This window comes from Macaca mulatta, chromosome 7 (genome assembly GCF_049350105.2).
Source record: "Macaca mulatta isolate MMU2019108-1 chromosome 7, T2T-MMU8v2.0, whole genome shotgun sequence".
Classification (NCBI taxonomy): Eukaryota; Metazoa; Chordata; class Mammalia; order Primates; family Cercopithecidae; genus Macaca; species Macaca mulatta.
This window is the reverse complement of record NC_133412.1, coordinates 136464484-136482036: the sequence shown is the minus strand read 5'-3', so window position 1 is coordinate 136482036 and position 17553 is coordinate 136464484. Positions and strand designations below refer to the sequence as shown.

The following is a 17553-nucleotide window of genomic DNA, read 5'->3' as shown; positions in this document are numbered from 1 at the left end:
CTGCAGCCACGCTTCTGGCAGGTTAGCAACCATGTGGAAAATGGCTCAGAAAAAAAGATCAGCTGTTAGTTTTATATTTGGTTAAAATTTTGGGAGAAATTCCATTTACATATTAACAAATGGCAAGGGTCTACTATATTTTACTTTTAGCAGAAATACCTTCCTTCTCAAATCAGCTTCAATTCTCCAAACCCTATTTTAATTTCAGAAAGTCATTTAATTAAAATCTGTTAGGTAATATTGAACTGTGCATTGCTACCCAGATACATTTCAAAATATGAAGGCATTGTTATTTTTCATACTTTGATTGCTCACTTTATTTTTTTTCAAAGTAATTATTTTTTTATAGCTACATACATAAACTGGTTTTTATTTCTCTGTCATTTTCCCATTATATTTAAAACAATTGACTCTACTGTGGATTTGGCTCCATACTGTGATCTAAAAACTCTGTTTCTTGCGGCACCCGGTGCTGAGTTCACAAGATTCACTCTGCTCTGTAGAGAGCAAGCGTGCATGCGTGTGTGTGTGTGCATGTGCGTGTGTGTGTGTCTAGAATGCGTCAGTGCGTGCTCATGGGTTTAAAGTGGCACCTGCATGTGGGTGAGTCTGCTCATTTGTGTTTCTTGAACTTTTTGTTGTATTAATGAGTGCGTTCTAGAGCATCAAGCATGTAGCAAGGGGCTATAAGTATTTGGCAAATGACCACATTTGAACTTTTGCTCTTCCATGTAGGAGGGCTACCTTCTCATTGTTTAAAAAGAAAACAAAAAAAGTGTTGTGGAAAGAGAGCTGGGTTACTGGTAATAGAGAGGAAAACCCTACGGGGTCAGTTTTGCTTCTCAGGGGCCGGCGCAGTGTGTGAGTGTCCCTCGTTCTGTGTAACATATGTAACAAGTAAGAGTATTTTTTCCAAGTATGTAGAATTTTTCCAAGTACCCTGTGGTGAATTCTTTGTGGAACAAACATCTTCTAACATGGGATAATGCCTAGTTCATTTATGTTTGGTGTTATGTGTAAATTTTTCTTACAGTAGTCCAAACTCTTATTAGTCCTCCTTGTTCTTACAGATTCTTTTGTGTGACATGCCTCACATCTTGTGTTTTGCTTGTACTTACAGGTCATGTTCCTTGGGGAACTGGAAGAAATATTGGATGTGATTGAACCTTCACAATTTGTTAAAATCCAAGAACCTTTGTTTAAACAAATCGCCAAGTGTGTATCTAGCCCCCATTTTCAGGTTAGTAGTAAAGAGGACATGAGCCAGGGAGCATGAGTTATTTTGGTTAAATTTTATTTGTTTCAAAAGCAATGTAATGGACACTAGCTACCTCTTGTTTATTTGCTATCTCCTCACAGGATAATAATTTTAACAGTGGCCACCTTATCTTGAGCGCTTGATACCTAACAGCCACAGTAATGGTGCTTTCTCTCCAGTAGCTTTAATTCTCCTAACACCCTGCAAGGAGGGCATTATGTTTTTTTATAGACATGCAGATATGAACACTGAAGCTCAAAATGGTCAAAAGTATTTCAGATAATTCCTAAATAAGTGGGCTGGTGGGGTTTCTCTACTGTGTAAGAGAGAATGCTAAATAATGTTTAAGAGGAAAAAGGAGAAAACCTAATATTCCATACTATGCTAGATACTTTACGTACATTGTTTATAAATGTCCCATTATCCGCTGAAGCTTTTCTAGATGGAAAAAAAAAAAAAAAGAGGCTCAGAGAGCAATTTACTGTAGGTCCCAAGTCGATAGAGAGTAGAGTCAAATTTTGATCTTTGGTGTAGCTGCTTGCTAAAGCCAGTGACCTTCCCGTGACACTGCTCTGCCTCCTCGTGGCCACTCAGGGGCAACGCTTTTCTTTCTTGGGGCCATGGCTGCTGTGCTGTGGAACCCATACGGGAGGGAAGAAGGGTAAACTGGGGGAGCACACATTAGGTTTGATCCTTTGGCTGTCTCACCTAAGGCCCGTTTCATAAACTTAGACTCTGCCTATTGATTGGAAGAGATTGTTCAGAGTGTGGTTCTTAGCACAGAACCAGACCTCTAATGGTGTCATTTGATGGTGGACTTTTTCCCTAAGCTGTCATTATGCTGCATAGTTAGAGACACTGGCTGCTGCTGCTGTTTTGATTTCTGACCAAAAGACATGTTAATATGTTAAAGCAGTAACCTTATGGCAATCCAGCAGTTGTACCACAAAGCAAGAAAAAAGAAGGTAGAAACTGTGACAAGCCTGAATAAAAATGGAAAAATTACAGAACGGTATATAGATATTTTGATACCACCCAGGGCCTTTAGTGCTCACATATCTGGATTGTTTGCCTTAGTTTTTTTCATTTTTCAGCGGGATGTTTGGCATTATGGAGGTCAAGGAACAAGTATCTTTTTTTTTTTTTTGAGGCAGAGTCTCACTTTGTTGCCCAGGCTGGAGTGCAGTGGTGCGGTCTCGGCTCACTGCAAGCTCCGCCTCCCGGGAAACAAGTATCTTTTTAAAAATGAGCATCACCAGCCGGGCGCAGTGGCTCATGCCTGTGATCCCAGCACTTCGGGAGGCTGAGGCGGGTGGATCATGAGGTCAGGAGTTTGAGACCAGCCTGGCCAACATGGTGAAACCCTGTCTCTACTAAAAATACAAAAATTTAGCTGGGCGTGGTAGCAGGCGCCTGTAATCCCAACTACTCAGGAAGCTGTGGCAGGAGAATCACTTGAAACCGGAAGGCAGAGATTGCAGTGAGCCAAGATTAGCCATTGTACTCCAGCCTGGGCAACAAGAGCGAAACTCCATCTTTAAAAAAAAAAAAAAAAAAGCATCACCAGAAAGGCCTAAGTGATACCCAGAAGCTTAGAAAAGAGAGGCCATATCTTGGTCAGCTTGGGCTGCCATAATATAACACCATAGACTGGCGACGTAAACATGTATTTTCTCACAGCCCTGGAGGCCAGAAGTTTGAGATCAGGATGATAGCATGGTTGGTTTCTGGTGAGATCCTGCTTTCTGGCATGCAGATGGCCCTCTTCTTGCTGTGCGCTCATGTGGCCTTTCCTGGCGTGTGCATACAGAGAGAGGCAGTCTCACTCTCTTCCTCTTCTTATAAGACCCCCAGTCTTACTTGGTTAGGACCCCACCCTTATGAGCTCATGTAACCTTGATTACCTCCTAAAAGTCATGTGTCCAAATACAGTCATGTTGGGGGTTAGGACTTCAACATATGAATTGTGAAGGGCACACAATTCAATTTGTAGCAGAAAGAAAAAAGAATTTTCAATTATTTGGCAGAAGTAAAATTGAGAACAAAGGAAAGAGGCTCTTATTTATTAAGTGTTCATTAATAAATGTTTACTGGATAAACCAACAAATACATTAATAAATGTTTGCTGGTTCATCCATAAACATTTATTAATGAATTTGCTGGTTCATCCATTTATTGAGTGGCCGCCCTATGTAGCCAGACACTTCTCATTGTTTGCCTCAGGTATGTCATTAGGATCTGAGGTCTGCACGCTGGTGACACTGCCTCTGTGTGTGCAGAAGGACAATGGATCCCAGGAAAGTAGTGGCTCTGTCCTATTGTCAGACACAGTAATTTTTAACTTTGCATAAACAATACCTTTCCTCTTTAAGGAGCTGGATACATACTTCTGTTAGTGGGTTTACATATTAAAATGGATATATAAGAGATTAAGAAAGTTGTTAGAGTTAAATGGCAGGTAAGTATTGGACTCTGGAGGAACATCCAAAGAGACCATGGGAGGATGCTAGTGAAGAAGGAGGCACCTAGGATTTTCCTCCAACCAGTTAGAATGTTCAAAACAGCCTCATTCTTACTCTTTTTTTCTCCCTCTCCTTGCCTCCTGCTTTATCTGTATCAGCTACCTCATTTGCTTTGATGATTCCCAAACACATTGTCCTCATCCATGCCTCTGCCTTCCTTTCCTTAATACCCTCTACCTGGAATGCCCTTTCCTTCATCCTTCGAAGCCCAGCTTAAATGCCACTTGCCTATGTTACATTTCTTTTTTTTTTTTTTTTTTGAGACGGAGTCTTGCCGTGTCGCCCAGGCTGGAGTGCAGTGGTGCAGTTGTAGTTCACTGCAGCATCTGCCTCCCGGGTTCAAGCGATTCTTGTGCCTCAGCTTCCCGAGTAGCTGGGACCACAGGTGCGCCCCACCATATGCAGCTAATTTTTATGTTTTTAGTAGAGATGGGGGTTTTGCCATGTTGGCCAGACTGGTCTTGAACTCTTGACCTCAAATGATCCACCCACCTTGGCATCCCAAAGTGCTGGGATTACAGGCGTGAGCCACCACACTCAGCCCCACCTATGTTACATTTCTGCCACTCTTCTGTTTCCCAAGTCATCTGGATTATTGATTCTACTCTTTTCCCCTCCTTCCCCTGACACTTTATTCATGTATCTGATATAGCATGTGTCACAGTTTACTTTGGATAGGCTTGTAGATGCCCCTTCTCCCACCAGCGTGTGAACTCTTTACAGATAACAGAGTAAAGAGGTTAAGAATAGGGACTTTGGAATCTGCCACTTACTAGCCATGTGACCTTGAGCCAATGGCTTATCTCTCTGAGTCTCAGATTCTTCATCCACAAAATAGAAAAGTAATGGTACCAACTCTGTTGGTTGTGAGGAAATGAGATATTATAGATGTGGGACACTTAGCACAGCACGTGGCATATAGTGAACATGCAGTAATGATTGTTTTCTTTGTACTCTCAGGGTCTAGTGCCTAATGAGTCCCAGGGTTTGGTTTTATTTTGTTTTTTTGAACCAAGCTGAATAATATAAATGGAAAAATTCTGATTTCTCAGTGTCTTCCGGTAGATACATCTTATACCATTTTGTTCTCTTCTAAAACACAGCTTCTTAATCTGTATAAATGAAAGAAGCCACCCCTTTTTCCCTTTTCCCCTATAACTACCCTTTTTAGAGATTTTAGGTTTTGTTTTTGAGATGTTCCTTTGAATTCATGAAATCCAAGATGAGCCAATCAGGCCCAGCAGACCAAATTAGAGCCAGTTGATAGCTTGGTGGGCAGAGAAAAGGGATCTAAGAGATCTGAGAGGGTAGGTGCAGCCAGTGTCCCTGAGACCAGAAACTGAGCAGAAATCTCCTGGCTTTCACAGGAAGGGACCAGAAACACTGGAAGAAGCCCTAGAAGTGAGGCCCCAGTCTTTACCATTTATTACCAGTGTAACCTTGCCTATATTATTCCGCCTCTCTGAATCTCTGTGTCCTCTTCTGTAAAATGAACATAGTGGTATCTCCTTTTGGGATGGTGGTAAGGATGATACATTCTACTTGCCGTGTAGGCACAGTGCCTGCCCATAGGAGGCACTTAGTAAATATTGGCTGCTTTACAGGGATGGACAACTGTGGGTGTTCCTCAGTAGCTGTGACCGAATGCTAACTATATGCTGGGCACTGGGTTTGATCTAAGTGTGTGTGATGAAAAACGTGAGCCAGGAAAGGGGACCGGTAAGATGTGCTAAAGTGATGTCAGGAAAGTGTGGAATCAGATGACCTGGCAGAATTAGAGAAGAATATAAACAAACAGGAAGACTTCTTTTCCATCCCTGAGTTGATGAACCACTTGAACCACTCTGGATTTTTTTTTGGGTAGGAGGGGAAGACAGGGTCTTGCTCTGTCACCCAAGCTGGAGTTCAGTGGTATGATCTTGGCTCACTGCAACCTCTGCCTCCTAGGCTCAAGCAATCCTCCCACCTCAGCCTCCCAAGTAGGTGGGACTATAAGCACATGCCACTAATCCTGGCTAATTTTTGTGTTTTTGTAGAGGCAAGGTCTCCCCATGTTGCCCAGGCTGGTGTCAGACTCTTGTGCTTAAGCGATCTGCCTTCCTCGGCCTCCCAAAGTGCTGGGATTACAGGCGTGAGCCACCGTGCCTGGCCCACTTTGGAATTTTCTAAGACGTTTAAAATCCGCAAACATTTAAAATGTGGGCTGGGCACGGTGGCTCACGCCTGTAATCCCAACACTTTGGGAGGTTGAATGGGCGGATCACAAGGTCAGGAGATCGAGACCATCCTGGCCAACATGGTGAAATCCCATCTCTACTAAAAATACAAAAATTAGCTAGGTTTAGTGGCGCGTGCCTGTTGTCCCAGCTACTCGGGAGGCTGAGGCAGGAGAATCGCTTGAACCCAAGAGGCGGAGGTTGCAGTGAGCTGAGATTGCCACTAGTGAGACTCCATCTCAAAAAAAAAAAAATTAACGTGATTAATATTTAATTTTAATGGAATGGTTTAAAAATGGCCTTTTAAAAATCTTTTGTTTGGAAATATAATTTTGTTTTATCTTTGTCTTTTTCTTTCTCTTAACATTTTATTTTTCTTTTCCCAAAGGTGGCAGAAAGAGCACTCTATTATTGGAATAATGAATACATCATGAGTTTGATAGAAGAAAACTCTAACGTCATCCTTCCCATCATGTTTTCCAGCCTTTATAGGATTTCAAAAGAACATTGGAATCCGTAGGTTTTCAGTTTCTTTCCTCTGTTCTCTTCGTCCCTTCCTCTCTTTCTTTCCCTTCAGCCTTATTATGTGCCAGATGCTGTCCTTGTTGCTGAAGACGTATGTGAAAAGATAAAATCCTTACCTTCTGGGGATTCACTGACTGGAGAAAATAAACAGATACTTTAACAAAATACCAGTCAAAATATCTTTTTACTAGACAGTCTTCTTGATCTGTCTGTGAAGGTAGCAGATCTTTTGGGGAGGCACTGCAGCTGAGAGGAGAGGTGTGTAGATACTGACGGCATGGCCATGCTTAGACTGAATCTGAAAGGAATTTGGCAGGTGGATGGCATGGGGAGAGCCCTTTCAGACGGTGGGTCCATCCATCATATTAAAAGTCACAAAGATGTCAAAAGCACCTGTCAGTTTCTGAGACCTGTGAGTTTGGGAGGGCTGAGGCACAAAGTCTTTTGGGGAGGGTGCTAGAGGATGTGGCTAGAAAAGATTGTGGGACTCGTGTGAACCTTCACCAAGTAGATGATGAGAAAGTACTGAAGGGTTGTGAGTGGGGAAGTGGTCTGACTAGGTTTGCGTTTTAGTGTGATCTGTTTCTTAACAGCTAACTCAGTTGCTATATGTATCTCTTGGAAAGGAATAAGTTTAAAATAATCAAGGAGAAGTTTAACATCCAGCCGGATGAAAGTTAAAGCATTCTGAATTTGAATGCCTTTACATTTTTCTCTGTGGAATAGAAGGAAAATTTAATGTGGCATTTAAAAATTGGTAGATACAATTCAGTATATTAATAATATGTTTATCTTTAAACATTTTGCATGTAATTATAATATGTCACATTTCTCATTTTTCAAATTTGCCAAATTTTATTAATAGAACTTGTAAAAATAAGGAGCTGGTGGTAACAGTTAAGTCCCTTTATACAGATAGTCCCTTGAGGACGTTCTAGCAAGTGTCTGTAACTACTCAGTATACTATATTTGGTGCTTTCCCATCACTGCCCTTGGGAGGAAGGTCATTCTGGAACCTTAACAGAAAAGAACTTAAATTTTCCTTTTAATGGCACAAGGCAGAAGCTACACAGCAAGTGTACTTTCTTGTAAATGTTTTGGAAACATCAGACTCATGGTTTATTTAATATATGGCTAATTTTTACCAATGCCTTTTTCAGTGATATTAGGAGCATGTTTGTTGCAAAACGGAAGCAACGGATATTTTTGCAAAAGGAAAAGCTATTTAGACTCTAGTCTGAAGCTATCAAGCCCATCAGAACCTTGTCCTCACATTGCCTAAGTATGGGCTACCATTTTGGCTGTTTAGCTGTTTAGTGTCCCATAGCTAATAGCAACCATCCCAGCTTGCCAGTTATCTTATCAGCATATATTTTGGGTCAGCAGGACTGGTGCAGATCACAGCTAGACAAATAACTCATGTTGAACCACCCAACGTACATGGGGGCTTGATTTCATTTCTGTGGATAAGAATTATATGTGTATATATATATACACACACACACACACACACACACACATTTATATATAACATTCGTTTCTATGGAAGTAGCTTCTGATTTTGATGAATTATGTGTTATTTAGAAAATAGAATTCTATGCAAATTCAGGTGTCTAAGGTTAGTGCTGTCACAGATCCTTATTTTAGGGTGAAGTTGCTTTACTATTATACTTGCCTTTTTATTAAATGAAATTATCAAATGCCCACAGGCAGCTCTATTCTGGGTGCCAATAATTAGAAGGGCAGGCCGGGCACTGTGGCTCACGCCTATAATCCCAGCACTTTGAGAGGCCGAGGTGGGCAGATCATCTGAGGTCGGGAGTTCGAGACCAGCCTGACCAACATGGAGAAACCTCGTCTCTACTAAAAATACAGAATTAGCTGGGCATAGTGGCTCGCGCCTATAATCTGAGCTGCCTGGGAGACTGAGGCAGGATAATTGCTTGAACCCAGGAGGCGGAGGTTGTGATGAGCCAAGATGGTGCCATTGTACTCCATCCTGGGCAACAAGAGCGAAACTCCATCACAAAGAAGAAAAAAAAAATTAGAAGGGCAAAATTAGATTTTTTTTTTTCAAGTTCCACCACCCCTCAGAAAATTATCTTGCCTTGAAATCTCTTAATGTAGAAGTGAACTGTAGGTCATTCTCAGTTGTTCCAACTAAAAAGGGATACAGACAACGTGCGGTGCGAGAAACCATTCAGACAAAAGTTGTGCTTTTGCTTTCTTCATTCAGTATCCCATTTTATAAGACTGACTAACACGTTCCCTTTCTTCTGTGCTTTCCAGGGCTATTGTGGCGTTGGTGTACAATGTGTTGAAGGCATTTATGGAAATGAACAGCACCATGTTTGACGAGCTGACAGCCACATACAAGTCAGATCGTCAGCGGTAACTTTTTAAAGCTTTTTTGTCAGCTGTGCATAAAACTATTGAGTTTTTTCCTTGCTCTTTGCTGAAGTTGCCTAATTGTACCTCAAATCTTAAGCAGCACAGTTTTGTTTACAGTCATGCATTGCTTAACAACCAGTATATGTTCTGAGAAATGCATCCTGCAGCAATTGTATTGTGTGAACAGCATAAGTGTATAGTAATTACACAAACCTAGATGGTATAGCCTACTGTGACACACCTGAGCTGTATGGTATTGCCTGTTCTTCCTAGGCTACAATCCTGTACAGTGTGTTACCATGGTGAATACCGTAGCCAATTGTAACACAGATCACTAGGCAGTAGGACTTTTTCAACCCTGTTAAAATTTTATGGGACCACCGTGGTATATGTGGTCTGTGTTGACCGAAATGTTATTATTTGGCACATGACTGTATTTATATATTCATTTTTGCACCCTTATTACCTGTGTCTTTATTACTGTGCCACTGAGTAACAAAGCTTTGTGACACTGTCCTTTTGATAAAGCCTGCTTTCCTCCCTTTCTTTAATAATAGTTTAGTTCTGCCTCAGGGTTAAGAGCCCAGCATATAACTGGTATTTTAGGTTCACTTAAAGGGACCATCAGGTAGTTTTCTATCTGGGATTCACTCCCACTCTGAACTTACTTGAAGTGTAATTGGGCAGATCTTGTACTTCACTCCAATAGCAGGGGGAATGAGGCACCATTTTTCTAGCTCTTGGGCCCAGGACTTACTAGAACCCAACAAGTTTATTACAATTTAAAGAACAGTGAAAAGAACATGAAGGTTAATAGTCTGGTATTAACCAGAAATGTTTGAGACCATATGGGAGAACAAAACAGTGGAACTCTTTACGATACATGCTTATGGCTTACTAAAGCCTTTGTTGGTTTCATTTAGAGGATTCTTCAGTTTTGTTATATCTTGTCCAATGTGTTCTACTTTCCAAGAGATGTACTTGGGGAGATTATAGAACTCTAGGGAGCTCTTAGTAGTTGAGCCTCTGGTTTGACTTTGATCACCCATAAACAGGTGTCAGCTTTGTATATCATAAAACTATGGACCTCAGAGGACCCAGAGGTGTGTGCGAGTGTTCATACCCAGGGTCTTGCTGAACCTCTCTGGTTCCCGTGGTGCCTTGTCTCATTTTTAGTCTGTCACTTGCATTTTATTGATAAAAAAGAGCAATGAGGAGAACGGTTTGATGGCAGAGGGACCATTGCAATGATTTTCTTTTTTAAGTTACCAGGGATGTGGTTTATGAAAACCAACTTAATTATGGAATATGGTGAGTATTTAGCTGAGAATCTCACAAGCGGCTCAGATTTTGTACCCAGAATATTGGGATTAATATCAATTATGTGATATGTTATTCCACATGTACAGTTTAAACAACTTTTAATTCACTATATTAGCAATTGTTGCAAATTATAAATTCATAATAACCCTCCTTGCCCCAAACTTAAAATCTTTAAAGGATGTTACTTAAAAAACAGGCCAAGGGTACATTTTAATACTGTGGTGTACCATTAAAGGTGCATTGTGCATAACATCTTCTCTTTTAGAGCAACTGAAAACTCATTATTATTATCCTAGTTGAACCAGGATTAAATTTGTAGAATCTCATCAAGAATATTGAAGAACTTGGCTGGGCACAGTGGCTCACACCAGTAATCCCAGCACTTTGGGAGGCTGAGGCAGGCGGATCATCTGAGGTCAGGAGTTCGAGACCATCCTAGTCAACATGGTGAAACTCTGTCTCTACTAAAAATATGAAAATTAGCCAGGCACAGTGGCATGTGCTTGTGGTCCCAGCTACTAGGGAGACCGAGTTGGGAAGGTCACTTGAACCCGGGAGGTGGAGGTTGAGGTGAGCTAAGATCACGCCACTGTACTCCATCTTGGACATTGGAGCAAGACTCTGTCTCAAAAAAAAAAATATTGAAGAACTTATTTCTACTCAAATTATTTGGTTTGTATTTAGTGAACTTTAGTAATAAAACTATTTTCTGATTATTATCTGAACTAAATAGATCAAACCCTCAAAAAAGCTAAGAATTAACTAGGGGGACCAGGAATAGATAAAACTATGAGGTTGATTGTGATATTCTGGCATATTACAGTTATTTATAATGAGTGCACTTTCTTAATGAGAAAATGGGGGCCAGGCGTGGTGACTCACGCCTGTAATCCCAGCACTTTGGGAGGCCGAAGCGGGCAGATCACCTGAGGTTGGGAGTTCACAACCAGCCTGACCAACATGGAGAAACCCCATCTCTCCTACAAAGTACAAAATTAGCCAGGCATGGTGGCACATGCCTGTAATCCCAGCTACTCGGGAGGCTGAGGCAGGAGAATCACTTGAACCTGGGAAGGGGAGGTTGCCATGAGCAGAGATTGTGCCATTGCACTTCAGCCTGGGCAACAAGAGCGAAACTCCGTCTCAAAAAAAAAGGCTGGGTGCGGTGGCTCACGCCTGTAATCCCAGCACTTTGGGAGGCTGAGGCGGGTGGATCACGAGGTCAGGAGATCGAGACCATTCTGGCTAACACGGTGAAACCCTGTCTCTACTAAAAATACAAAAAATTAGCTGGGCGTGGTGGCAGGCACCTGTAGTCTCAGCTACTCGGGAGGCTGAGGCAGGAGAATGGCGTGAACCTGGGAGGCAGAGCTTGCAGTGAGCCGAGATTGTACCACTGCACTCCAGCCTGGGTGACAGAGCAAGACTGTGTCTCAAAAAAAAAAAAAAGAAAAAATGGGTTTTTAAAAGCAAGGATAATAATTTGTCAAATGAGCAATAGAAGGGTGTACTGACAGATGGAAACATTGGTTTCTCCATAGGTGTGGGAATAGGACAAGAGAATGAAGAAATGTATTTGGTACTATCAGAGAATAACTGAATGGACGGTTTTACTTCAGGATGGCGAGAAGTTAATGGTTTCAGTTCAGATCAAATTTTGAAATATTACAAATCTGAAAATGGTGGGTGGAATAAGTAGTTAACACTGTTAGATACATATGCCAACATCAGTGCTATGTAAAATTGAAATTAGAAGAGAATTTGACAATATCCCCTGCATGACAGTGTGGTTAAGTGTTAAAATTTCCACCTACAGGGAGAGAGAAAAGTGGGAAGGATTGGGGGTGACAATAACTATATCAGCAATATTTAGAATTTTTAAAGATGAAGTTGTCAGTGTGAAAGCTGTGTTATGTGATATGCTTAGTTATGTGATAACTAAGCATAATGCTCAGTTGGAAGAAAAGCCCCACAGGATAAATTGCATTGATTGCCATAAATCTCTTGATCAAAAACACAAAACACTTTGGTAACAAGATGATGAATGTTTTAATGATGTCAACACTTAATTAACCCATTTATGCCTAGTGTTCCATTATTGTAACGCTAAGCTTGTGGGAGTTATTTCTATCCCACTGCTCAAGGTCATCGCCAAGTTCTGATTTTTCACAAAAAAATTTTGCAACCTTTGGCATAAATTGGTTAAAACTGCAAATTAGGGCAATGTGAACCTGAAATACATTGAAATGTTTTTTAGTTGAGTAAAATTCCAAGCCCTTGGTTATCATCCCCTTCTCCCTCCAAATAAAAAGGTCATATTCATCGAAAGTCAGCAGGATCTATAGAATCGATTTATATATATCCAAATTGTGTTCTTTGCTAATATTTATTTAGTCCTTGTATTATCCCCAGACTGCACTTAGAATGTGATAATTTGCCAAACAGCTTGATTATGTTTAGAACCTGGAATGCACCAGGAGTGGTGGTGCACACCTGTAGTCCCAGCCACTCAGGAGGCTGAGGCAAGAGGATTGCTTGAGCCCAAGTGGTTGAGGCTACAGTGAGCTATGATTGTGCCACTGCACTTTAGCCTGGGTGACAGAATGAAACCCTGTCTCTAAAAAACAAAAAAGAAGAATCTGGAATCCGTAATGATTAGATTGGAGGATTATCTAATCTTGCCCTTACTGTCCTATAAGTGCCATTTTTTCAGGGTCAAAATTAACAAATAGTTAATTATATGAAAACTGTTCTGCTCACTGAAATTTATATTGTGCAGATTTGTATTTGAGATAGCTGAAACTAATTATAGTAAACAAGGCCTAAGTTATGAAAATATTACCTATTAAGTGATACTAATTACCATATGGTTTTAGTAAGCCATAAGCATGTATTGTAAAGAGTTCCACTGACTTGTGCTCCCATATGGTCTCAAACATTTCTGGTTAATACCAGACTATTATGGTATTATAATTCAACATTTCCTCAAGTCTCTAGTGGAATAAGAATATAAAATTACTTAGGTTTTTCTAGAGTTTTTTGGGAGTTGGAGGGGATGAAGATTAATCTCTATTGCTCTATTAATTAAAAGTTATTAATATACCTTTTAAAAACATTGGTTATAATGTTTTAAAAAATGAGGCATTGGAATTACATACAAATTTCACTCAACCCATGTGGATTTCCCTGAGTAGAAATTGTACTGTGGCTGAAGTTTTAATCCTTGCTGCGTGAGGTAGTGCATGGATTATATCCCCATGCCTGAGATCGTGGAGCCCCCATTTTCAGGAATTATCTGAATTCCTGGATTTATGAATGTTAATCTGGGTCTGCCTTTTTTTTTTTTTTTTTTTTTAATTTTGTTTTGTTTTGTTTTGTTTGAGATGGAGTTTTGCCCTGTCGCCCAGGCTGGTGTGCAGTGGCGTGATCTCGGCTCACTGCAAGCTCCGCCTCCCGGGTTTATGCCATTCTCCTGCCTCAGCCTCCCGAGTAGCTGGGACTACAGGCGCCCGCCACCACGCCTGGCTAAGTTTTTTGTATTTTTAGTAGAGACGGGGTTTCACCGTGTTAGCCAGGATGGTCTCGATCTCCTGACCTCGTGATCTGCCCGCCTCGGCCTCCCAAAGTGCTGGGATTACAGGCATGAGCCACTGCACCAGGCCTTTTTTTTTTTTTTTTTTTTTTTTTTTTTTTTTTGAGATGGAGTCTCGCTCTGTCACCCAGGCTAGAGTGCAGTGGTGCTATCTCAGCTCGCTGTAACCTCTGTGTCCTGGGTTCAAGCGATTCTCCTGCCTCAGCCTCCTGAGTAGCTGAGACAACAAGCACACGCCACAATGCCCAGCTAATTTTCGTATTTTTAGTAGAGACGGGATCTCACCATTGCTGGCTAGGCTGGTCTCGAAATTCTGACCTCGTGATCCACCTGCCTCGGCCTCCCAAAGTGTTAGGATTACAGGCATGAGCCACTGTGCCCAGCCTGGGTCTGCTTTTTATTGGTCCACTGCAACATGGAAAAACCAGAGACAGTGCAGTGAATTATTTTTAATAAATGTGAATGCATTTAACTTAGAATATAGTCTTACATTCCTGCATCATGTACTTCCTACTTGGTTGATGTTAAAAAATCCTTTTTTTGTAAAAATGTGGTAATTTTAAAATATCCTTGGCAAAATAAAGTTTGTTGATTCTTACTTGGACATCCAATTTTTGGGGGAAATTTTACCAAACAGTGAAATCCCAAAGTCTGAAAATCACTAAATTTAAAATCAGTAAAATTGATACTGAACCCAATTTGAAGGCTTGATGCATTAAAATTTAATACATAATAATATCAACCAAGTTCTTTTCAGATCATTAAAAGTGAAATCACAAGTTTTCAGTTTCTTCTAAACTGCTGAAGAATTTAAATGTACATGAGGTAGGAAAAATAGATATGAATAAAGGAGCAGATATATTTTCTTGACCTACTATATTCTCTGTATCAGTGTCATCTCCAGCATCCTTTTTGGTAAACTATTTGGAGATAAACAAGAATTAAGATTTTTACTAAGCTGCAAGTGAAAATCACTAATATGCCCTTAATTTTACAATAACTGATGCATATAAGTCATTCCCATTTTTGTTTCTTAGTAGTTTTAATTTTCTGAATTAAGCTAAGTATAAAGGGGTGTCAAGGTGAAATTGTAAAATATTCATTGTTGCATAATCTCATTAAACCTCAGCTGTTTACATTGTATTGTATTTCTTCCTCAGTGAGAAAAAGAAAGAAAAGGAGCGTGAAGAATTGTGGAAAAAATTGGAGGATCTGGAGTTAAAGAGAGGTCTTAGACGTGATGGAATAATTCCAACTTAACAAAAACAATGACAACGACATTACTAACCTGTGGAGTCACACATTTATGTAGTAGAAGATGGAGCAACAGTTTTCTGTATTGTGCAACTTTACAGTAGATTTCACATTTGTTTCATTATTACAACAGCACTGTATATACCTGTCTCTAAGTAAAGGAAAAAACAAAATAAGGACTTCAATCCAAAGTTTGGACAGTAGATGGACTTCTCAGAACTTTGCAAACATAATCATTGTTCTAACCCTCTTTTAAAAAAAAAAATCGGTCTTCAAAGATCTGTTGATGAAATTGCTATGTTAAAATTCCATTATCGGGAGTTCCTTATTTATCACTAGCAGAGAGTATGATACAATTTTCAAATGTGAACAATCTTAAATTTAGCTTGTCTTTCTGCTAAGCTGTTAAATGTATTTATAGTAAAGGAAGAAAAAAAGACTGTCATTTCCTTATAAGTTTGTATAACATCCTCCTCTGGATAACTTGACTGTAATTTGACATCTTTTTCTTTTGCACATCTTCCTGAGTTGAATGTCCATGTGGAATGGGGTCATGAATTATAAAAGTCCCTGATAAAAGTTCTGTTTACTGGGGTGAACATCTTTCCAGTAAGCAGGTAGTCCTGGTACTCCTTCAGTTTTAAAATTAGGAGTTAAAAGAGAAGAGGTGATAAACATAGTAGGGAAGGGAATATTGGATTCATGCATCAGTTTATGGTGAATCCAAATCAATGTCTTGAATCCTTTGAAAACAGGCACTGGGACATCACAGACTTCAGTACCGGACCAGTATTAGTTGCATATATCATTGAACACACATACCAGAGATGTTTTAGAAATGCGAGAAAAACATCCTTTTGGACCATTTGAAATAAGAAAGACAAACACTAAACAATACAACCATGAAATTGATCGCCAGGATTGCAAATCTAATTGGGAAAAGAGTTGAGCAAACAGCTTGGACTGTTTGGAGTTGTTGCCTTACTTTTTAATATGTATTTATAAAGTATTCCAGCAAAAGAGGATGTAGCCTCTGGGAAAAAACAAACATGTTACAGTGTTTTTTGTAGATTCTCGTTCTATATCTCATCACAGCGCCAGCCCTGTTTTTAGCCGGAAAGGATTCAGGATAAACATTATTATGCATTCTGAATTGGATGCATATTCCTAACTACTGTATTTGTTACCAAAAGTGGTTCTACAAATGCTACTGAAAAAAAATCTGGAAATTCCTAATGTCCTGAGTATTAATAATAAAGTTTAAAAAATGCTTTTATATCAAAGGTGCATCGTGACCAAATTGTTTAAGAAAAAAAAACAAACAAAATCTAGGGCTGTATTATATATATATATATATCTTATTGGCTCTCTGCTTTGTATTTAAATGAAGAATCTTACATCTTGGGTAGGCAAACTGCTGATAAAACTTGTGTACAGTATGTACTTACCTAATGCAGTTGAATTATTATGTACTGAAAGATATGTGTTTGGGGGTTTATTTCCAGGATGCTTTTGCTTGTTATGGACATGGCAGCAGTGAGTTGGTAATCCTAAACCATCACTTCCAGCAGTATTCATGGAATAGAGCTGATTCTGTGTTCATGTGTTGAATTGTGATAGTAGCAAACATGAACATTTGAACTATTGTTGCTCTTAATAGAAATACAATATAAATATGGGCTTGTATATTTTCTTCCTTACATTTGAATATAAAGTAGAATATGCAGTTCTATTATTTTCAAGAAAAAGGAAGAAAAACTGCTGACCTTTCTCCCCCATAAAGTTTTTCAGGATGATCAGGTCACAGTGTGTATGTAAGAGTCAGCTAATTATGGATATTGTCATCTGGGTAACTTTGTAAAAAAACAAAAACAAAATTGGCATTGTTAATTCCAAAAAAACCCCCAAAAAACCAGCAGTTAAAAAAAAAAAAAAAAGTCATATGCAACACCAGGCACAACGTGGTTTAATGGAATTAATAGTTTTTTTTTTGTTTTTTTTTTTTTGTTGTTTTTTCTTTTTAAAGAACATTGATGGGGATTCACTGTAAAGTTGGCAGAGGCTGCCAAAGACAAAACAACTGACTTTAAAAATGCTGGAACAAAGTGATAAAAAATAAATTTTTAACAAATCTTCTCCTTTTTAGCCCTTGTCATTTTAGCCCTTTAGTTTCCACTTTGCATTATATTTATTTTTGATAGTATAAACTTTTGTTTGCCATTAATTCATCTTTTTAGGTAGAAGACATTAAAATCGCAGGTTTATGAAGAATCTCTGCCCATTGGGATGAAATGCAGTCATTTGAAATGAGAAAGGCCAGGATCCTTTTTTGCACCTTACCCTGTCTTCAAGAGGAAAGGTGAACACTTACAGCTCTCCTCCTTGATGTCAATTTTGTATGTTGATCATTCCAAACTGAGAAGAATAAAATTTTAGACATATTTAGAGAATCAATTAAGCTATATGTCTAAA

General features: G+C 39.5%; 1 protein-coding gene across 9 annotated transcripts in view; it reads left to right on the top strand.

Moving 5' to 3' along the window:
* Positions 1-16364, top strand: part of PPP2R5E (protein phosphatase 2 regulatory subunit B'epsilon) — a 169967-nt gene extending 153603 nt beyond the window's left edge. For 2 of the 9 annotated variants that reach the window (XM_077938159.1, XM_015143842.3), the window contains exons 11-14: positions 1121-1240; positions 6385-6512; positions 8811-8897; positions 14988-16364. In XM_077938159.1, coding sequence (XP_077794285.1) covers positions 1121-1240; positions 6385-6512; positions 8811-8897; positions 14988-15087 — 435 coding nt within the window. In that variant the 3' untranslated portion in view covers positions 15088-16364. 9 annotated transcript variants of the gene reach the window in all.
* Positions 16365-17553: the final 1189 nt, after the last annotated feature.